The sequence below is a fragment of the Pteropus vampyrus genome, unplaced genomic scaffold, assembly GCF_000151845.1.
Source record: "Pteropus vampyrus isolate Shadow unplaced genomic scaffold, Pvam_2.0 Scaffold81, whole genome shotgun sequence".
In the NCBI taxonomy this organism is placed as follows: domain Eukaryota; kingdom Metazoa; phylum Chordata; class Mammalia; order Chiroptera; family Pteropodidae; genus Pteropus; species Pteropus vampyrus.
In genome coordinates, this window is record NW_011888862.1 from 5,266,877 (window position 1) to 5,287,284 (window position 20,408).

The 20,408-nt window shown below is 40.9% G+C and overlaps 1 protein-coding gene across 4 annotated transcripts in view; it reads right to left on the reverse strand.

Moving 5' to 3' along the window:
• Positions 1-15,749: 15,749 nt before the first annotated feature.
• The window catches only part of CTPS2 (CTP synthase 2), a 93,057-nt gene continuing 88,398 nt past the window's right edge, over positions 15,750-20,408 (reverse strand). For all 4 annotated transcript variants that reach the window (XM_023532310.1, XM_023532309.1, XM_023532312.1 and 1 more), the window contains 2 exons: positions 17,616-17,726; positions 15,750-16,685 (listed from right to left, as the gene is read on the reverse strand). In XM_023532310.1, coding sequence (XP_023388078.1) covers positions 17,657-17,726 — 70 coding nt within the window. In that variant the 3' untranslated portion in view covers positions 15,750-16,685; positions 17,616-17,656. The remainder of the gene's footprint in view (positions 16,686-17,615; positions 17,727-20,408) is intronic.

A 20,408-nucleotide genomic window follows, 5' to 3' on the forward strand; every position in this document is an offset into this window, starting at 1 on the left:
TTCAAATATAGACAGAATATGAATATTTAACAATTATACTAAGATAAAATAGAATTAGGCAGTTCCTGGATGAGATGGTAAAAACAGAATCCCCTCGGTTAAAGCCTTTTACCTATTTCCTTCAAATTTTTCAAGAAAAATTTTCAAGTCACCAACAACTGTGCAATTTCAGGTCCCTTTCACATAGTCATAAATCAAGCCAGAGGATATTCCAAAAACCATTTAAACCCAATTATGTGTTCGAGGAAAGAACAATACTTAGCTGACTCAAAAAAAAATTTTTTTTAAGGCATTTTGAAAGAACTCCTAACAACTCCTCAGTTCCACTTTCTGACGCTCAACCCGTCTCAGAGTTGTCACCTGTGGCCCCTTAGCACCTAGGAGGCCAGAGAGAAAGGAGCACAGACCCCAGCCAATGTCGCAACCTGGGCAGCCCTAAATTCTCCTCCTGATTTCTAGTCCCTTATTCCCAGAGTTGTGCTCCTGGGTCAGGCTGTGATGTTCGACTGTACCACCTATGATGCGTCCCAAGTCCCCCTAGATGCGAAGGTTAGATCCTCCATCACTTCCTACAAGGAACCCACTCACCCTGAGCATTCTGTGAGTTTTAATATAAGGTTTTCAAGGTTGAAGAGTTTGCGGGGAGAGGTCAGACGTGAGAGCACAAGGGCCTCTCTCATCTCCCCACTCTCTTCTTCTCTCTCCTCTGTACTTTGTGTGATTGTCTCCTCTTTATCCTAACTGGATGATCGCCCCACTCTCCAGCTCCAAATTTTAATTTATTCATGAAGATTAGTCTCTCTCTCTCTCTCTCTCTCAAGATGTCTCCATGACTACCACAAATCGACAAGACTTCCAAACAACTATAGCGTTCTTGTAAAGAGGAACTTTGATGCTTGAAATTATCTCTGTCTTAGTCCATCTCGCTAGGCAGGATCATTTCCTAGAACGCTAATGTCCCCTGCTACTGTTCTCTCAATGCTTCGCTAAAGTTCTTGAGAGAGAGAGTAACTTATGTAAAAGACCATCCAGTTTCTACATACTGAAGTCCAGTCTCTCCCACTGATATACTTTATGTCTTCTTCCATTTCCTATTACTTTTCTTGCCCATACCTCAGGTGGGGTTCCCCTGAGAAGCAAGTGCTGAGACAGGGATTTGAATGCAAGGAGCTAATTTGGGAGGGGATCCTAGGAAGCTCAAGTAGGGGAGTGGGAACATGAAACAGAATTGGGGAGGAAGCCAATATGGAATGTACTCAGTCTCACTCAGAGCAAATGGGGCTTCATCCTGCTGAGGCTCTTGGGGAGATGACGTTCAACAGGCCTTTCGAGAGATGGGTCAAGAGAGAAGGAAACAGGTATTTGGCCATCAGCTGCATCCATCACTGGTTGAGGGTAGCTCCCAGGGGCTTTCAGGCCCTGCCACTTCTGGCCTGCTTTGCACAGGGCTGAAGCACAAGCTTGCTCCTGCAGCAAGAGAAAGCCCTCAGGCAGAGCTGCAAGTGCATTTGGTAAGAGGTCATGGCATGGCTGGGCACTGGGATGACGAGTGCCTCTAGGGGTGCGAGCGGCACAATAACTTCATCTGTTATGATGAATATCCTAGACCTCTTCAGCCTGCACTGTTCTGCACTAGTCCAGGTGGTGCTATTTCTATACGGCATAAGATAACTAACTTGCACCCAATCACCCAACATGGTTGACTTGGCTTCTTTCGTTCTCTGGGAACAGTTTCGGAGAGACTCTTATAACATAGTGAACATCAACCGAGAAAGCAAAGTATAAACGTGTCAGGGAAATGCAAGTGATGTGTATCACTACTTGATGACGTGGTGGATGACATTTAATTCCAATGGTTCTTCCCACCATTTTGACAGCTTACTTACTCTAATGAAATTTATCATTTTCAATCTGGGCTTACAAATTCCCATTGATCAGCAGTAAAGGAAAAATCTATTATCAGGAAAAGAAATGTCTATAAATGTGATATTGGATTCAGATACCTTGGCTTTGGGCAGAGCGAGAATTTCCAGTAATGCAGTATGATTTATTTAACTTTGTCATAAAGTATTCGACTCAAAACATGATTTAGTCTTATCTGATTATGTATAAATATTGGATCGAGAAATGATGATTTCCTCCAAGTAAAATTAACTAAGTGTGCAAATGTCTTTTGCAACTGGAGCCCGAAGAGATATGTCTTTTTTGTTCTGCCATTCTTTCAGCAACCCCCAACCAGTGTCCTTATATTCCAGTATAAAGCAGTGGTATAAACCAGAATGGGAGATGTCTAGGAGACAGAGGTGGGGCACCTTTGTGGCCCCACCCAGCTCCTCCCATCATGTTCCCAATTTCTATTTCCCTTTTGTCTCATGTCTCAAAATTCCTATGACAGCTAGATCTCTGTATATAACGAACTAATTCAAGGCATAAATAGTTTGAAAAGAGCTTAATGCTTTACAATTCCCCCAAGATATTTTGTATTTTAAAAAGCAGTATGCTATTAATGGTGGAATCTTAGACGATGTGTTGATAAAGCTGCGGAAATATTTTTTTTTTGCAGGAAGACTTTTAGCAGCATTGCTCAAAATTTTCTCTTTGGGTCACCACCTTTTCCATCTTGTGATATCAGTCTTAGAGGGGTTCCAATAAAAATATCATGAGACAACTGAATGAATCGTCTACGTGAATAAGGGATGGGTTAGAATGCAATACACTTCTCTGCAGAATGATCTCTTTTAAGTTTGATTTCTATGGAGTTCTATTTGTTTATCCCATGGTGGTTCCACAGAAAAACACATAGAAAAGAAATCCCGAAAAATAATTGAATCGTAATTGTGTATGCAGAGGAGCCTCCAATAGAAAATAAGAGTTTGTGGAGCAGAATTCAACCTCAGAAAAGTAATTCCCCAGAGACTATCCAATCCATCATATGCCATGTAAGGCATACTGTTGGTTGTCTCCTAATACCCATTCTCTTCCTCTTATAACTCCTGATTTTCAGCTGGGCACATGGTCACCAGATAAAGACTACATTTCCCGGCCTCCTGTGTAGCTAGGCAGACCAAGTTCTAGCCAATGAGCTATAAATGTGATCTCATCATGTGATCTTATCTGAGGACCTTACTTAAAAGTAAGAGCTCACCTTTTCTCTTCCCCCTCCCCTTGACTCCCATCTACCCTTCCTTCATCCTGCTGCTTAACGTACTAATGTGATGTCTCTAGCTCCATCTTAGACCATTAGAATGAAGGTCATACCCCAGGATGGCAGAGGGGAGAGCTGGAAGTAGCCTGGGCCTCTGAGGACTTCAGGAGCAGAATCACCACACGAGTCATGGAAGATTTAACTTCAGACTTCAAACTTCCATTGAGCATTTCTGTTAGAGTTGAACTAATCTCAAGTGATACAACACCCTTTTATTTTTTTTTTTTAATCTAAAAATTTGACTCAATTTCTCATAGGAAAGAAGGACCTATATATCATGCAGGCACATTCACAAGTTAGAGAGCTAATTTTATCACATATGTCAATACTCCAGTGTTATCAAGATGGTTTTTTAACATTCTTCTCTCTTGTTATTTCATTATGATCGCTGATGCCTAGATAATTGGAGCATCGGAGGAGAGCGACAAGAATATAGCCAATGTAATAACTCGTTAATTAAAAAATGATAATAAAGAGTAGTCAGAAGCAGGGGTTTAATCCTGGTTTTAGCTGCATATTATTAGGCAGAATTCTTTTGAAGCTGGGGAAAACAAGAGGCCTAAGAGGCACTAGAAACATCTGTAATCCCCTGTACCCTATGAATGAACAATTAAATGAATCCTGGAACATCCGATGACCTTTTGTATTCCAACATAAATTATAACTTTAAGGCTGAAATAAGACCCAAGGTTTTTTTCATGAAGCAAATAACATGGTTATGTATGTTTTCGGAAGGAAAAAAGACCTCAAAATGACTTTTTGAGATTGCATTTTGTGGAAATCATCTAACAGCGGCCGACCTGCAGAGCTCTACAATCCGAAGGCTGATCATGCAATGTCAGATCTTTCTAGACAGTTACATCCTGGAAAGTCAAGATATGACTTTGAATAATGACAAATGTGAGGGAATGACACTATTCTTCATTTGATAGAAATATCATTTTGGTATAAAAAGGCCAATTTAGAAAAAAATAACTCCACAAACTTAACTAGCAGGACACTGGTTGTTCTCTAACAAGATGAGTTAAAATAGATGTCTACTACTTTCTGTTGACACATCATTTTGCAAACCCTCTGCCAAATCTTGCTGTGATTTTGTTTCACACGTTAATAAAAAACCTGATCCTCCTAGACCATGGGTAATTTCCCCAAAATAGTGTTCTCAATGTTGGCTGCACATTAGAATCACTAGGGAGCTTTTAAAAAGACCCAGGCCTAGAGGAGGGAGTTTGGGGGCTGGGAGAATAGGGTGAAGGGTTAAAGAAGTACAAATTAGTAGTTGATAGTTGGTCACAGGGATGGGGAGCACGGCAGAGGGAATACAGTTAGCATTAATACGATGGCTAGGTGGAGGGCCAGGGGAGGGAGGGAGCAACTGGGGGAACCGTTTTATGAACTACATAGATGTCTAACCAATGTACTGTACACTTGAAATTCATTTAAATAAATAAATTTTTAAAAAAAGACCCAGGCCCAGGCCCAACCCCAGACCAACTAAGAACTCGTTGCCAGTTGGGCTGAGGCACTAGCATGCTCCATATCACCCCAGGTGATTCTAATGCTCAGCCTGGGTTGACACCTACTGCCACAAAGGAGCCCCACTCCACTTGTGGGACTCAAGTCAACTCACATCTTGCTTGAATTAAAATATACTGCAAATTAACCCTGTCATCCCTTCCCCCAAACATACCATGTCTAGATTTTCCCCTCACATTCTCATGCTTGCTTCATTTTAGATAAAGGGATCAGGAAAAATAATTTTCCAAAATAGTTCCCTTTCACAGTTTTGCAGTTTTTGGTTTGACCACAGTCTTCTCTAAATAAAACCAGATTTGTTTTTTAGCAAGAGAGAGGAGAGATTAAGACAAAGTAAAGGAGCAGCTTGACTCTTGACCCAGACTGGAGACAGAATAAATTAACACTCTCCCTCCCCGTCACCTCAACGTCCATCTGCAAGCACCCTCTGCCTCAGGTAAGGGTGGAAGCCCGATGTTGGTGATTCCAGAACTTTTTCTGTAGGGAAATCCAAGTAATAAATTGGGGTAGCACCTGTCATCTTGTTCTGCTAGGCCAAAATCTCACTTAAACATGAAAGAAAAATAACTGCTAATGTTGATAATGTCTTTTGATCATTCTCACTTATTGGGAGTCTTGCTATTTGAAAGCAGTCTCTTTCCTCCGTAAGCATCAAGGTGGTGATCGTGGGGGCAGTGGAGGATGTTAGATGTCAAAGCGGCTTTGTTACTGATTGGTGAGTAATTCTGGCTGAAGTTCAAATCCTGACCCTCCCAGAAATTATGAAGATAATTTGATTCAAATTCTAATCCTGCTCCCCCATGTCTTTGCTACTTGATGAAATCAAAAGCTGGACAGGGGATCCGTGAAGAGACAACGGCGCATAACAAATTCAAAAGTTATACATGGGAGTCTGTTAAGTTATCCAAAATTGATTAATCTAATTTTAATACCTTTCCTTCTCTCCAACCTAATCATGAATTAGAGTACTTCTCAGAGCAAGGAGATTTCCACAATCAAAACGACATACTTGGAATATTGGAAACGTTTAGATTATTAAGTGATTAACTAAATGAGCACCATGGGCTGGTTAAATTGCATAATGTAAAATGAATATTACTTTCAGATATTCAAATAAAAGCATTAAAACACTGAACGTAATTGCAGTCAACTTTTGATTATCTATATTCATGAAAAAGAAAAGGCGATTGAATAAATGGAAAGTTAGACCATGTTTCTAGAAGGGAAGACAAGTGTCAATTCTAAAAGCAATATATAAATGCCATTCCGATCATCATAAAATGGGAATTTTTAATGAGTGAAATGATTTAAAAGTTTGGCAGAATAAATGTAAGAAAACAAAGCTAAGGAAAAATTTAAGAAAAATAGGGAAGTAATTTCTCTTTCCAGATATTAAAACTTACTGTGAAACCTATTGTACAGAATCACCCTCTCCTGTAGCTATAGCTGTTCTGAGTTCTCCTTTCTCCTTACCCATTTAAGTCTAGAATTTTACTTCATTGTTCCTTGTTTTCCTGAACCCAGACTATTGTAAATAGTCTGTCAAGTAACCATTTCTCAATTTTTCTGTTCGAGTATACCACCCGTTTCCTGCCAAGCTCCTCACTGATACTCTTATTTTTTAATATTATTAGCTATAGTTAAAATTCCTAACATACAATAAATTACGTGAGCTTATCGGTAAAAAGCCTTTTCAAACACAATGCAATCAAAGGCCAGCCAAGTGATTCAGAAGGCCTTTGATGCATTCTCTCTCCCTCTCTCTCTCTCTCCCCCGGAACCCCCATCCCCCCCTTCCCCCGGCCGCCTCCCTCCCTGGTTCTCCAGTCTAAACTTGCAGGTGAAGCTAAGGGCAAAGGGGCCAGAGGAAACCTCAGATGCTAACACCTCAACAGCACTTACTGTCCATGGTATCTGGCCTGGATTCTTGGAAATGTGGTCTGGCCCCATCATCTCCTCGGGGACACAGCTGGCCACTGGAAGGCAGTCCAACACAACATTTAAAATTCAAAATGTGAAACGCAGAATAATGAAGCCATCTGGTCCATATTATGTTGTCCAACAATTATAAGTAATGTGAGCTATAAATACAACAAGCAAAAGGAAGCAAACAAGAGGCCATTAATCAATACAGACAATTTGCGCAAGATGTGATGACTCAAGTGTATTTACACAAACACAGAAAATTCTTTTTGAAGAGAATCTTTACAAATAGTGGACTAAAGCAGATCTAGATTGAAAAATACCACCTAGAAATGCCCTTCAATCATGTAACTTCTCTGAAGTAATCAATATCTGCATGGGGATTTCACACCGAGAACCTAAACGTTGATATTTAATAACTCACAGGGTTATATATGAAAGGAAACAGAGTCAGTTTGGGCTCAGAATCCAGGGTAACTTCATGAGGGTTACATCATCAGGACACTTTAGTGGCGAGGACTCTAAGAAACCTGTAGGAGCTTGAGAAGGAAATAAAGCACTGAAATGATTGGGCTGTGGATCTTTACAGCCACAGTCTCTTCAGCTCTCTGACTATCCCATAGTCACCTGGACCTTCTCTTATATCCTCGGCTTCTAACATGAGCAACTAAATGGATAATGATGCGATCTGCCAAGAGAGGAAACACATTGAAACACATAGCTGATTGCTCAGAAGAGGAGGGAGTGTGGGAGAATGGACTGCTTGTTCTCAGTCCTTTCTTCCCCTCCTTTACTAGGGTTTACTGTGGGCAGAGAACAGATTTGCTTTGGCTTGGCCTCTGTAGCACTTCCACCACTGGCCACGCGAAGAACATGTTCTAAGAAGCTACTGGTGAAACATGGAGCAGACGAGAAACCCACCTGCAGCCAGAAGCCAAGTGCTGCAGATCCACAACCACTCGCAGACCATGAGTAAGAAATAAATGCTTGCTTCTGTAAGCCACTGGGATTTGGGGGGTTAGTTTTTTTGTAGCATTGTCACAGCACTCCCACATGTCGCTACTGAGCACTTGAAATGTGGCTGGTCTGAATTGAGACGTGCTGTAAGTTGTAAAATCCACATCAAATTTCAAAGACTTAATATGAGGAAAAAAAATGTAAAATATCTCATTAATAACTTATGATTACAAGTTAAAATTATAATATTTTAGATATATTATACCAAAATATATTATTAAACTTAATTTCACCTGTTTTTTTTTTTTTTTTTTACTTTTTTAACATGGCTACCATACATTTTCAAATAATACATGTGGCTCGCCTTTTATCTTTTGGACGGTGCTGGTCTAGGGAGAAGCTGGGGTAGAGAAGGGAACAGAAAGGGGATCTGGGTGCTCTTCTAAAACCTGGCATGGAGACCTGGGTTCCTCACCACCAAAGCATCTCTGACTGTTGGTGAGAATACCAACAGTCCTCGCAACTCACAATTTTCAGGATGTTCCAGATCTGAGGAGTTGGGCTCACTATGTCTCAGGAACATCCTTGGGAAATGTTTGGGTTAGCCAATCATTGGTCTTGCCAGTGTTTATAATACAAAGATGCATCTACTCAACCCCTAGCCTTCCAACAGGCTTCAGTTCGAGCACTGTATTAGACTCTTTCCCAGCTGGACCACATTCTACCGGTCTTCCATATTCTGTGCTGCATCAGTTCAAGGTTGGGCCTACAGCATATGCACTATATCTATGACAAGCTGAACTAAATTGTGGTCTTTCCCCCGTCCACTTTTTCTCCGTATCTCATAATTACTCTTTCACTAAATAGAGAAATATAACCTCATCTGAAATAAAGATGCTGCTTAAATATTAGGGCAAAACAATCATCTTCGCATGATATGTCTCTGGAAGAACCCAGAACATTTGCTAATATGACCTCCAGGGAAGGGAGCAAGGTGACTGAGGACAGAGGACGAAGAGAGACTTTTCTGTAATCTTTCAACACAGAACCTCTTTCATGCCATAAATTCTTTTAAAAACTTTCAAGGGAATATCTTCACGATATAGAAAAAAAGACTTTTAAAACTTAGATTCCATCAGAGATTTGTAAAGAATTTTTCTTGCGTCGCATCTTTTAGATCAGTAGTCAACAAATTTTTATCTGTCAAGTACCAGATAGTAAACGTTTTAGGCTTTGTGGGTCTCTCTGGCAGCTACTCAACTCTGCCGCTGTAGCAGGAAAGCAGCCATAGACAATGTGTAAAGACAATCTGTAAAGGAATGCCAGTAAAACTTTTTTACAAAAACAGCCTTGATTTAGCCTGTGGCCATAGTCTGCCAGCCCCTCTGCTTTAGACAGCACCTCCTTTGAACATTAAAGAATGTGTAATCAAATCATGTGCTTTACTTTTTTATTCTTAAATAGGTTCAAATATATCTCCCTTAAACCCAAGTTAAGAATTATGCTTAGGACGGTTGGAATAAAGGAAAGATAATGGAGAACAGAAGAAAAACATCTGGCTTATGGTATAAAACCATAGAGTTGTGATAGTCACTGAGAAAAGCAAATGTGTTTCAAAACCCATGAAACACACTCATTCTATCAGAAACCTTCCTGGTATGAATCAATGGGAGGAACACAGAAGTCACAGTTCTGGGTTGAAAGTTACTTCTGAGTCTTCATACTTCTCAGGTTTGACATTAAAACATTATACACTTGCGCAAACGAATTCAGAAATTGCTACTCCAGCAATGTAGATAATCTAACTAAATATTGATCTCTTGCTATTCAGTTCTCTATAGAAGTAACCATAATAACAAGCAGTATCGTTGTCCCAGCCTGTGGTGTGTGATGAGGTTTCTCTAGTTCAGAGAATCCCCTAGAGAGGGTGATTCAGCGTGGAAAATTTAGTTTCCTGAAACACTGGCCCCAGCCCCCAGGTTCTAGGCTTTTATCTCACTCGACCAAATACTCCCAGCATATTAACGCTCCCATAGTCTCCCCAGAGAAAACAAATCAATGTGTCTATTTTCAAAACAATCTCTTGTTCGAGAAAAAGATGGGAAATTTAAAACTTAACATTAAGGCTTAAAAATGAACTATATAACCAAACAGTGCCAACTGGGATTCCCCAGATCTTCACTGGTATTCTTCTCAGAGGAAGCAGGTAATACGACAGAAGCTACAAGGATGGAAAGGGTGCTCCGTTCAGGAGATTAAACACCAAAAGGTGCATGGCAAAAAGCAGCTCAACGAGTTCTCCATCACAGCCTAGATGCCCCACACAGAAAGCCTATGTTGAAAAGGCCCCACACAGAAAGCCTATGTTGAAAAGCCTATGTTGAAGTAGGCTTTCTGTGTGGGGCATCTAGGCTGTGATGGAGAACTCGTGAAAATTCTTGATGCTTGGCAAACTCAAAGAAAATAGATAATCCAATTACTTTGTTCAAAGTCAATGTGAGTCACAATACAACTAACCTTTTCAAAATGGTTCACCTATTATTTCTGTTAATAGAAGAAGCAGCGGTATGGGCAAAATGGCAGGTCATCATTACATTTGGCTTATTGATAAACCCATATTCAAATGTGAATACAAGTCGAATAGTCCTGCTAAGATTAATGACAAGTATACAGCCCTACTACTGATCCTGAGAATACAAATGTGACTCCATTTTACAAACTGGAAGAATCCCACATCTCCTCGTCCATATATAAAACAGATGAGGTTGTAGGGAGGCACTGGGAGGGGTTCGACAGCCTAGGGCAAGTGCGGTTCAGACTTGTTACATGACCTTGAACTCTCCCTTGCTCTAGTCAAGAAATCCAAACTCCAAAGACACCAGCACAGAAAGGAACCCCATAGGCATCATCTCACCAACTCTGGATTTCTGGTGATGTTTCTGAGTATCTCTCTTCATCTTACACAGCATTTTTGGGTTGCAGAACCTCAGCTCTAGGGGCAATAGCGGTGAATGCCAATGTCTGGCACTGACCGTAATGGAGCATAGATGTACCTGTAACTAGTACTTTTTATCTCAACAAACTAGAAGGTCCAAGTAAGAAATACAGCAACGAAAGTGACAATTAGGAATGGAACTAGATGGTTTATGGAGAAAGCAAAAAAGAATGAATGAGTCCTTTAGCTTCAGCCCAATCCAAATTTTAGTCAAGTAAAAATTAGGCTGATACCAAGCAGATGATGACACCATTGAAACAGTGTCACCACTCAGCCAACTGCCCCGCCCATCTGGGAAACCGCACCCTCACTGGGTCTTCTAGCTCTTGGCCTGCTATCTTCACACTGTGTGACCACAGACCCAAATTTGGGTAAAACATTTACCGGATTTGCTTTGTAGGCATCCTGTGGCTCCCTGGTTTGTCATAGGACCCCATTTTATACTTTCTCACAAGTTTGCTTGTCCTTATTCTTTGACACTCTCATGGTCCCCTGAATATATCGTGATTATAATTAAGGACTTATTTTCCTATAGATTTGTTTAAAGCCTGTCTTCCCCCAAGAGACAGTCAAGTGCAAGAAGGTAGGTTGCTTCTGTAGGGGAGGAAAAATAACAATCCCTCTATTTTTCTAGATTCCTGGCTGAGAACTTCTTGTAATAAAAAAAAGACAGATTAGCAGAAGAAAAATAAGCAGCAGTTTAATAACGTGGATCCCTCCTGTATACATGGGAGAGACGAAAACTGAATAACTCCCCCAAATGGCCCAAGCCACCACCTTAAACACCATCTCCAGCTAAAGACAAAAGAAGTTGTTTTTGGGGGGAGCAGGTTGGGGGAGTCAGTTATGGGAGGTTATTAGGAAAAGAAGAAAACAAGAGTCAGGTCTTTAGGCAGATTTAGGTCCCTGCCTTCACCTTTGATGAGAGTTTCTAGAGATTTAGAGTCACTCGTCTTCCTGGTACAGAGGTACAGATTTAGAGTCACTCGTCTTCCTGGTACATTTGTGAGGGAGGCACCCTTACAAATGGAGATTTCCTTCATAAGTATAAATGTCTCTTACAAAAGGGTAACTTCCACTCAGTTTTCAGAACTTAGTTCTAAGTCTTCTGTTTTTTAAACATAATCAGCCTAAAATAATCCTTATGCCAAAGAAACATATTTTGGGGACAAATCCGGCTCCATGACACTTTCCCCAGCACCTGACACCATGCTTGGCTCCTGCTGGGCCTCAAGATACATTTGTTGAATGAATGACTTTTTATAACTTTCTGTGTGTTCATGTCCCACAGCTGCTCCACTATCTTAAGCAGTCTGAGCTACAACCATCCTGCGGCTTCACTGGATTCCAAGTTCAAGGGTGTCTCCCAAGGAGAAAAATCTGACATAGCAACAACAAGGAGGCCGGTTTATTGTTTCTTAAGTGCCCTTCCTTCCAGTGCTATATACGTGCATCATTGGCCCAGAAGGGAAAACACTCTGTTGTAAGCGACTTCAGAAATTATAATCGTTACAATTAAAAACTTCTATTTAAGCCAGACTATCCATGTTATATTAAAGTATGCCGTCTGTGCTTATGGCCCTTTCTCTGTGAGACTATTTTAGCTTTTAACCTACCTGTGGGCTTTTCACTTGGAACCCCTTGTGATCTCCAAGTTGGGATCTCCATTTTCACAAGTGGGGCCCTAAAGCTCTTCAATTATTTTTGTTTACCAGAATTATTCATTTCATTTCTGCATGTGTTTGGTAAGCAAATTTTCTGTAGCTCTTACAAAATAATGCTGTAACACCTTATGGCATTAAGAGAAAAAAATTAAAAGGCCAAAAACAAACACAAAAAATTAACTGAGCAGTTAAAAAATCTAAATTAGTAGCAGAAAGCTCAAATGTAAGTAACTAAGTGAGCAGAGAGAATAAGGAAGCATAGTGGTCGAGAATGTTGTATAACAGGGCCAGGACTGGGGGAGGCAGGTGGGATGCAGGGCTGGATCCCATCTTTATTTTTAAATTCAAAATTTTGTTCATTGAGAAATTTTAAAATTAATTTTGATCTTTAAAAAAATACTGCATGAAAATATTACTGATGCTTCCTCAAAAAGATAAACAGAATTACCTTGTAACCCAGCAATTCCACTCCTGGGTATATACCCAAAAGAATTAAAAACAGGAACTCAAACAAATATTTGCACATGAACGTTCATAACAGCACTATTCATAACAGCGGAAAAGTAGAAACCACCCAAATGTTCGTCAGCGGATGAACAGATAAACAAATTGTGGTAAATACATACAATGGAATTTTATTCAGCCATAAAAAGGAATGATGTACAGATACATGCTACAACAAGAATGACCCTCGAAATCAGATGCTAAATGAAAAAAGCCAGACACAAAAAGCCACACATTGCTGATTCCACTTATATGAAATATGCAGAATAGGCAAATCATAAAAATAGAAAGGAGATTAGCAGTTGCCAGGGGCTGGGAGGTAGGAAAGGGGAGTGACTGTGAACGGGTATGGGGATTTACTTTGGAGGGTTGCAAATGTTTCGGAAGTAGATAGAGGTAGGGTCGCACAACACTGTGGATGTACCTAATGTCACTGAACTGATCACTTTAAAATGGTTCATTCTATGTTATGTGAATTTCACCTCAATTAAAAAATATATATATAACTGATCTTGATTCCTGAGTTTTTTTATGCCCCCTTAAATTCTGTGCCTGAGGCACCCCCAGACCTGTTTAAATTTCCTTTTAACTAGAAATAAACAAGGTGAGAAATTGAAATAAGCTTGGGCCCCACTCAATTCTGTGGTTGAGTTCCAGGTAACAGAATGACTTATATTTGACTTAAAATTAGTTATCGCATGTGCCCCGCCACCCTCCCCATACAGCACAACGAAGGCTCAGTTACTGGGATCTTTGCTCCCCGTCTAGACATCACCATACACCAGACACAACATGAACACACTTCCTCCCCAATGAGATTGTTGGGAAATGTTTAATCGGCTACAGAAATCTGCGAGAACCAAAGGCCGCCTCTGGAGGAAAAAGGAACGTGCCCCTTCGGTTCTGGTTCATGAAAGTACATATTATGAGATTCCCTTTGAGTCTGTACATCCCACGTTAGGTGAAGAACAGGGTGATTCTTTATGAGTGTGATGATTTTTCCCGCTAGTTCCTTCATCTTGGCTTCAATTGCTTCAGAGCCTTAAAACAAAACAAAACAAAACAAAACAAACAAAAACAAAAAACAAGTATTAGCAACATCAGAACCTGAAGAATACGTCTTTAAAATACCTCCGGCTAATCTTCACATCATTTTGATTTGCCTTTAAAGGCCTCCATGTTTGACACAAACCTAAATAAATACAGATACACTTTGCCCAGTGAACATGAATATTCGGCCTCTGAGTTAAATATTCAGAGAGCTGACATTGGAGCAATGAGCTCTTTACAAATTTTCCCACTAAAAGGGGCAGCTCATCCACCTGCCTTCACCCTAGGGTTGTCCCAGGCACTCTCGGCCTCTGAGCAGGAATGGATAAAGCCTAACAGAGCCGCGGGGGGGAAATAAGCTGCCCTCAGAAGCCAAGCCAGTCTGTGGCATCTCAGGACAAAGAAATAAAATAAATCTGCTTTTCCATGAGTGACCTAGACCAGGGGCCAGAAAACCGGTTTTATAAACAGAGTATTTTTACTAGGACGCAGCCATGCTCATTCAGTTATATGTATTGTCTGTGGCTGCTTTTCCTCTAAAATGGCAGAGCAGGATAGTTGTGACAGAGATGGCATGTCCCGCAAAACCTAAAATAGTGACTATCTGGCCCTTTACAGGGAAACTTTTGCCGATCCTTGACCTAAACTATTAGAACGCCACTTCGGCTTCCAGGTATACAATTACAGGTGCGCTTATACGTTTATTTCCGGCCTCAAGCACAGTCCATTCTCCCCATGCTCACTGCTAATTGCTAGCTTTCTGGGGTGCATTCGTTTCCCAAAGGCGCAGTCGGCTGTCAGTCTGGCTACCTTTGCTGGTCAAATAGAAGCAGGATCCTGCAGACGAGGCCAGCAGAGCTCCCTCCTAGACCAAGACAGCCTGTCTGTAAAACGAACAAGAACTTGAAGATTCCTTCTTACCCTCGCGGGCAGTCCCTTTTATTTCGAGTCGCGTCTTAGCTTCAGCTTATTTCCAACTCAGCTATCCTTGGCTCTGAAAAGCTGTCATCACTGGCATCACTGTATCTATCACTAGATCAAAAAAGGAACTAATTTAACAAGGTGTTAAGAAAAAAACCCAGACAATTATCCTATTTACAATCCTAAACAGGAAAACACTCTGTTGTAAGCGACTTTAGAAATTATAATCGTTACAATTAAAAACTTCTATTTAAGCCAGACTATCCATGTTATATTAAAGTATGCCGTCTGTGCTTATGGCCCTTTCTCTGTGAGACTATTTTAGCTTTTAACCTACCTGTGGGCTTTTCACTTGGAACCCCTTGTGATCTCCAAGTTGGGATCTCCATTTTCACAAGTGGGGCCCTAAAGCTCTTTCAATATTTTTGTTTACCAGAATTATTCATTTCATTTCTGCATGTGTTTGGTAAGCAAATTTTCTGTAGCTCTTACAAAATAATGCTGTAACACCTTATGGCATTAAGAGAAAAAAATTAAAAGGCCAAAAACAAACACAAAAAATTAACTGAGCAGTTAAAAAATCTAAATTAGTAGCAGAAAGCTCAAATGTAAGTAACTAAGTGAGCAGAGAGAATAAGGAAGCATAGTGGTCGAGAATGTTGTATAACAGGGCCAGGACTGGGGGAGGCAGGTGGGATGCAGGGCTGGATCCCATCTTTATTTTTAAATTCAAAATTTTGTTCATTGAGAAATTTTAAAATTAATTTTGATCTTTAAAAAAATACTGCATGAAAATATTACTGATGCTTCCTCAAAAAGATAAACAGAATTACCTTGTAACCCAGCAATTCCACTCCTGGGTATATACCCAAAAGAATTAAAAACAGGAACTCAAACAAATATTTGCACATGAACGTTCATAACAGCACTATTCATAACAGCGGAAAAGTAGAAACCACCCAAATGTTCGTCAGCGGATGAACAGATAAACAAATTGTGGTAAATACATACAATGGAATTTTATTCAGCCATAAAAAGGAATGATGTACAGATACATGCTACAACAAGAATGACCCTCGAAATCAGATGCTAAATGAAAAAAGCCAGACACAAAAAGCCACACATTGCTGATTCCACTTATATGAAATATGCAGAATAGGCAAATCATAAAAATAGAAAGGAGATTAGCAGTTGCCAGGGGCTGGGAGGTAGGAAAGGGGAGTGACTGTGAACGGGTATGGGGATTTACTTTGGAGGGTTGCAAATGTTTCGGAAGTAGATAGAGGTAGGGTCGCACAACACTGTGGATGTACCTAATGTCACTGAACTGATCACTTTAAAATGGTTCATTCTATGTTATGTGAATTTCACCTCAATTAAAAAATATATATATAACTGATCTTGATTCCTGAGTTTTTTTATGCCCCCTTAAATTCTGTGCCTGAGGCACCCCCAGACCTGTTTAAATTTCCTTTTAACTAGAAATAAACAAGGTGAGAAATTGAAATAAGCTTGGGCCCCACTCAATTCTGTGGTTGAGTTCCAGGTAACAGAATGACTTATATTTGACTTAAAATTAGTTATCGCATGTGCCCCGCCACCCTCCCCATACAGCACAACGAAGGCTCAGTTACTGGGATCTTTGCTCCCCGTCTAGACATCACCATACACCAGACACAACATGAACACACTTCCTCCCCAATGAGATTGTTGGGAAATGTTTAATCGGCTACAGAAATCTGCGAGAACCAAAGGCCGCCTCTGGAGGAAAAAGGAACGTGCCCCTTCGGTTCTGGTTCATGAAAGTACATATTATGAGATTCCCTTTGAGTCTGTACATCCCACGTTAGGTGAAGAACAGGGTGATTCTTTATGAGTGTGATGATTTTTCCCGCTAGTTCCTTCATCTTGGCTTCAATTGCTTCAGAGCCTTAAAACAAAACAAAACAAAACAAAACAAACAAAAACAAAAAACAAGTATTAGCAACATCAGAACCTGAAGAATACGTCTTTAAAATACCTCCGGCTAATCTTCACATCATTTTGATTTGCCTCTAAAGGCCTCCATGTTTGACACAAACCTAAATAAATACAGATACACTTTGCCCAGTGAACATGAATATTCGGCCTCTGAGTTAAATATTCAGAGAGCTGACATTGGAGCAATGAGCTCTTTACAAATTTTCCCACTAAAAGGGGCAGCTCATCCACCTGCCTTCACCCTAGGGTTGTCCCAGGCACTCTCGGCCTCTGAGCAGGAATGGATAAAGCCTAACAGAGCCGCGGGGGGGAAATAAGCTGCCCTCAGAAGCCAAGCCAGTCTGTGGCATCTCAGGACAAAGAAATAAAATAAATCTGCTTTTCCATGAGTGACCTAGACCAGGGGCCAGAAAACCGGTTTTATAAACAGAGTATTTTTACTAGGACGCAGCCATGCTCATTCAGTTATATGTATTGTCTGTGGCTGCTTTTCCTCTAAAATGGCAGAGCAGGATAGTTGTGACAGAGATGGCATGTCCCGCAAAACCTAAAATAGTGACTATCTGGCCCTTTACAGGGAAACTTTTGCCGATCCTTGACCTAAACTATTAGAACGCCACTTCGGCTTCCAGGTATACAATTACAGGTGCGCTTATACGTTTATTTCCGGCCTCAAGCACAGTCCATTCTCCCCATGCTCACTGCTAATTGCTAGCTTTCTGGGGTGCATTCGTTTCCCAAAGGCGCAGTCGGCTGTCAGTCTGGCTACCTTTGCTGGTCAAATAGAAGCAGGATCCTGCAGACGAGGCCAGCAGAGCTCCCTCCTAGACCAAGACAGCCTGTCTGTAAAACGAACAAGAACTTGAAGATTCCTTCTTACCCTCGCGGGCGGTCCCTTTTATTTCGAGTCGCGTCTTAGCTTCAGCTTATTTCCAACTCAGCTATCCTTGGCTCTGAAAAGCTGTCATCACTGGCATCACTGTATCTATCACTAGATCAAAAAAGGAACTAATTTAACAAGGTGTTAAGAAAAAAACCCAGACAATTATCCTATTTACAATCCTAAACACTTCCCATAATGAACTCCCACTCAGAGACAATAAACGCTAAAGGATGTTCTATTGTCACTTTCTACTCACCACAGGAAGATGTCAGCCCGACCATGCGCAACACTCTCCTCCTTTAGTCAGAGGAACTGATCAGTTGCTTTCATCTTAAATTGGAAGTAATTTATTCAAAAAATTCATAAAACATTTCCATTTAGATTACATCTGTAATCTTCTGAAGACCACTAATCATTTCTAAACTTCGGCGAAAGCCTTGAAAGCAGATCGCTCCTGACCCTCTTACCTATTGTCTCCTCTCTACTAGAGGTATTGTTAACAAATTAAGTTGAAAAGGAAAACCTGGGCTGATGGACCCATTCATTTTCTGCGCATCTACTCTTGTCATACTAAATCGCAGTCCACCCGAGGTAAAGCATCACTCCGTCCTATTCCTGTGCTGATCTCAATTTGTTCTCCAGAGCAATAACATAGCATAAAATAATACCTGGACACTCAGAGTTTTCCCATTTCTCACCATCCTGACAACAACTGCTTCTTTTATCAACACGAAAGGACCAGAGAACAGCAAGACTAGCTGCACCTCGCTTGATTTGCGTCAGTCAAATGCTTTCCTTTTTGTTCAGCGGTGGGTTGGGTTTTGCCTCTGCATTAGAGGACCATGGCAGCTCCCTAGATAAGTCCACCGTGGAGGAGCTGGTCGTCCATAGTCAGCGAACTCCACGGGGGCAGTGAACTTGCAGGTCATTCGAATTAAGACATGCATGCTGGCTCAAGACCCAGGAAACAGCCAGTAGTGCACATAAAAAATATTAATACATGCTCTAAACTTCCCTTGGAATACTATCCACTTCAGTTCCTATTTTCACTATGATTTATGGATCAGCGGCATGAGTTTCTCGATCTAACAAACATTCTCATAGGTCCAAGGATTTGAGAGGTAATTTTACCACGATGCTATTTTCAAATTAGAAACTTTACGGGATGCTCCAACTACCTTGAGTCGCAAAACATGATCGATTATTGACATAGATGTCGCCATGCTGGGGTCCCTAAGAAACGCACCTTCTCCATGAGATAGCCCTGCTATTGTACATTTGCTCTAAGCTGTGTGCTCAGTTTGGGGTTCCTCCTGCTCGATTCCACATAAGTCAGCAGGTTAATCAATTCCACAAGAGTTCTACTGACCTATGGAGATGACATTGCCAGGAATTACGCTTCATGCTTGACCCATCCCTACCGCTGGCCAAGTTTTTGCTGACTTGTAGCAACAGAAGTCTGAATTCTATAACAGATGAAAATCTACCTTTTTTTCTTTTCTTTTGTAAGGGAGGAGAGGGAACAATTGGAGAAACCCTATGCTGACAGGTTAGAAAACAAACATTTACTCTAAACATATTGAACACATATCAATAAACACATAAACAGAATAATAAAAGACAACTTCACTCTCCTCTCTGACTTTTGGACAAAATACTGGAAAGGACAGGGGTGGGGGGTGGCTTAGAGTGTAGAGAGGAGATAGAAGAAGATTGAGAATTGGCAGAAAAGACAAGATACGTTAGATAAACATATCAATCGACATATCCTTAAAAGCAATCAAGTAGAAGATACCTCCCAGTTAGATTTTAGTTCAGGAAAATCTCTTCTACTGTTACAAAAGAGTTCCCACTAAAGAAAATACGGGAATAACTAAAGAATGTTTTTTGAAAACTGGCCCTCAGAGTGAATGTGTCCTTATCTACACACCTCCCACTACTACACAAATGCAGAATCCTCCCTGGTTCTATGAAACATTTCCTGTTACAGAACTAGCAAAGGGGACTTGGAAATTGCACTGCACTCCCTATCTGAGAAAAAAATGAAGTTCAGGGGTGTTCGAGTGATTCACTGGGCACACAGCTCATTCGAGGTGTGGCCAGAATCCCCATCGTGCTAATTAATCGAGGCCACAGGCGGGAGTCTAAGCTTCACTGTAATGGGCTAGCGTTGCCTCTTGGGGCATATCCCCTGACACCACAAGTGGGAAGGCCCAAATGGCGGAGGGAACTCCATTTCTTCAGCCTTCATATTGTATACCTGCTTCCTTCTCCACCTCTGAGCCTGGGGAAGAGCAGAGTGGGTCTATGGCTTCCCCCTCACACTCCTGGTTGTACTATTTATTGGCCATGTACCTATATACTGGTCATTTGACTCCTGAAAGTCTAGAAATAGTAGCATTAATACCTACAACCTCACAAAATGTTACGAGGGCCAAAAGAGACTGTATAAAGATGCTCTTGGAAATTATATAAAAATATAAGCTGTCGCTATTAATGGTGGATACATATTCATAATATGGTATCTCTCGAAAAGTCATGGAAATATAAAGATGTCATGAAAACTGCCAAGTGCATGATTTTCAGACTTGTTTCCTGTACCAAGAGTAAATCCCTACCCACATTAGCAAGGGGACCTGGGTGGGTCTGCTTTTAACCTAATGGCTCTCATTTCCTGTCTGATGGGCTGTCTGCCCCAAATTCTGCCAACACATCAAAATGGCGCAGGCTGAGTCTAACAAAGTGAGGCTTGGCTTGGGTTAACTCATCTCCAAGGCAAATGACTGGGTT